Here is a 3,158-nt window from a genome sequence, read left to right as displayed (position 1 = left end):
GAGGAAAGCTAAAATTCATTCTTTAACGTGGAGCAAGGACTGTGACAAGCTGGTCCTTGGCAATAGCAATGTAAGAACTGCTGTCAAGATTGGTTGGTATATGTTACTGAATCTCAACATCTTTGCAAGATGGGAGATAAACATACAACTTGTCTTATTTAGCAGAGAGAGAAGCTAAATATTTTTTCTCAAATAATCATACTTATACTAAATTGTTGTCAGATCCTATATTTAAATGGCATCATCCCCAGGTCCTTGAGACTGTGACACAGTCCTGCCTTGTCTGTGTACAAGTCTCAAACCACTACAGCCAGGGAGAAGTCACTCACATCTGCAGGAGCGGGGCAGTCCTTTTGGGGTCTGTTCCAGAAAACCTCTGATGCTCTGCTTGCAGAAACCCCCCTCTGTATCCCAGCAGTGTGTCCTGCACCCCAGTACTGACCCATGTGGCACACTGAGGCACCCTCAGCAGCACACAGGCCTTGGCAAAGCAGGGGAAGACAATGGGATCTTGCTGCAGGGCCCTTTTATCATTATCACCACTGTCTTTTCTGCAACCTTCTCACAACAGTCATGGCTTTGCTGTTCCTTAAAATAGCCCATCACTATTTAAGCTGCCATGGATTAAAATACAAAACTCCTAGATATATATACATGGAGGCATAAGGAACCTTTGTCTGCACAGGCACATTTGAGCAGTAATGAGCCCGTGTTCTTTCATCCCAGCCTCCAAAAGGCATATTCTTATCTCCAAAACTTCTCTCTGCAGACAGCAGACCAAGCTTTGCCAAAAGACAGCACATCTCTGAAGATGTTTGACCCTCCAAAACCCAGAGATTATTCCTTTCATAATAACTGACTTTTGATGGGATGCAACTCAGTTATTCACTGAACAGGTATAAATTCAGTGACTCAGTTTGCAGAAGTGATTCAGATGAAAATAGTTTTGAATATAACTTTTCCCCCAAACATCTTTTCACAGATAGTAAAACTGGGAGCCACCAACACCACCAACTTCCACCTCTCCAGCCATGTTGTGACTCTCTGTTTTCTTCCTGTACAAGTCCTTCCTTTGGGTCTATTGCCTCACAGCTCTCTCTGTAACCAGGCACAGAAGGAAAATGTGTTTATGCTGAATGCACACACGTGTATATCAGAGAGGCCTGCAGAACAGGCAGGGTAATACAAAGGCTGCATTGTGAAACTTGAAGCACACATCACAACCACTCTCCTACCCTTTTATCTAGGAAGAAGAGTACTGAGGGAAGTGGCCTATATTTAACACCATGACTCAGGCAATCTTGCTAAGGATAAAAGATTGAGACTGATCCTTTACCCCCTAGTCTCAAGAAACTTTCTGAAGTGTGACTGGAAGACTGCTACCTCAACTGTGCACGGGTATTACTGCTGAGAAAGGCACAGCATGGCAGCAGCACCTCTGTTTCAGGTGACCTGCCATGGAAGCTGTGCATGACCTAGTGAATAACAGTAACTTGCAAAAATGCCAGTTTAGAAGCTGCAGGAAAGGATTTTGCAACGTATTTACTCTAAGAATGATGTAAAGCAGCAAAAGAGAAGCCTAAATGCAAGCATAAATTAAAAATAAAAGATCACAAAAAACTTCTGCAGTCCCAGACTCATCCAAAACTGTCTGAACTTAATCACATACTAAATTGACTCTAATTTCTCAAAATCTTCAAATCCTCAATTTACTCTGAAATTGTTTAGCTGTTGCTGTTTTTATTAACCAAATGAACTAGAACATATTACTGACCTTTTGACCTTTGGGACCTTCAAAGCCAAGTGGACCCCTCTCCCCCTAAGACAAAAAAGACATGATTAATCAAACTTATCTTCTCATTTTATATTCAATCAAGGGGCCTGATCCTAGGAGGACAGGAGGACAACAAAAAACGTTTTCAGGTTTAAGCAGAGAAGATAATAATAAAGCTGACATGCCCTCAGGAGCAATGACAACAAAGCTGGTTTCTCAGAGGTCCCAGTCAGAGCCAGAGAAACCAAGCACATTGCTTTTAAAAGCCATGAGATTTTTATCTCATGCGGCCACATTTACCTTCATAATCTGTTTTATTTTATTTGAAGAAGGATACACATAACTGAGCTAGATAAGAATAATCACTTTATTTCACTGTTGTTACCAGAACTACCAGCATGACCAGAATCACTGAATTAGGCAAAGAGAAAACGCCAGGGGAAACTTCCTTTACCTCTATAGACATCCCAAATGAAACACACTAATCTCAGCACTCACCTTTTGTCCAGGAGGACAAGAGCAGTTGAAAATCTTGAGATGTCCAACTTGCTCACTGCCAACAGTGGGTCTCACTTCCAGGGGAGGTGCTTCCGTCAGGACCGTGACCTGGCACTGCACCCAGACACCCAAGATCAGGACAAAGCTTTTGATGCTGGAAAGTTTCCCTTTCCACCCACTTTAGACAAATCCCATAGGCACCACTGTGTAACACACAGCCAAATGTGTCCTCATGAGGAATGAAATCCCACAAAAGCCATTCATCCAAGCAATAGGGGAAAATGTGGCAAAATGAACAATGAACTTCTTTAACCAAGACTGAGGGAAGAGTGAAAGGAGGGTGGAAGTTTCTAGTGAGAGTTGGGCACAGGAAAATAAACTGCAACTGGCACTGTTTTTAGCTGTTTCCAAATAAAACCAGTGGGAAACATGTTGAATATTTCATGCTGCATTTCTGTTGTTCTATCATCACTTCGGGGTTTTGTTTCCCCTGACAGTTTGACAAGGAAAGAGGAACTTGGAGACTTCAAATTCCTCATACTCATCCCTCTGCCGTCGCCCTCCTCTGGAGCTGCTACACTGCCAATTACACAATTAGGTTTCAATCACCCTTATTAAACAAAAATTATAATCCCACATTGCCACATATTCCCTGGTTTATGTAATAGATTTCAGTGAAGTGTTCATGTGAAAATGAGTAAATGACAAGAAGGAGCTTACTGGTCCAGAGGGAATGTCACAGCAGGTCTCCAGCTCGGCGTGCCGGGAGTCACAGTAAATCACCATCCTCTGAAGATCAAACTGGGAGACAAAGGGAGGCAGCACTCTCAGACACAGTGAATTATTAAAGACCCTGTGTCCTTTTGCTTGGACACAAACAGGGCAG

At 42.7% G+C, this 3,158-nt stretch overlaps 1 protein-coding gene across 1 annotated transcript in view; it reads right to left on the bottom strand.

Moving 5' to 3' along the window:
- The window catches only part of LOC102044817 (collagen alpha-1(XXII) chain), a gene marked incomplete at its 3' end in the record, with an annotated part of 130,581 nt that overhangs the window by 33,245 nt on the left and 94,178 nt on the right, over positions 1-3,158 (bottom strand). The window contains exons 8-10 of the mRNA XM_031061611.1: positions 2,993-3,073; positions 2,273-2,386; positions 1,775-1,819 (exon numbers count right to left, since the gene is read on the bottom strand). Of these exons, the coding sequence (XP_030917471.1) occupies positions 1,775-1,819; positions 2,273-2,386; positions 2,993-3,073 (240 nt within the window). The remainder of the gene's footprint in view (positions 1-1,774; positions 1,820-2,272; positions 2,387-2,992; positions 3,074-3,158) is intronic.

This window comes from Geospiza fortis, unplaced genomic scaffold (assembly GCF_000277835.1).
Source record: "Geospiza fortis unplaced genomic scaffold, GeoFor_1.0 scaffold351, whole genome shotgun sequence".
NCBI lineage: Eukaryota > Metazoa > Chordata > Aves > Passeriformes > Thraupidae > Geospiza > Geospiza fortis.
The sequence above is the reverse complement of the archived record's forward strand: the minus strand, read 5'-3'. Positions and strand labels throughout refer to the sequence as shown.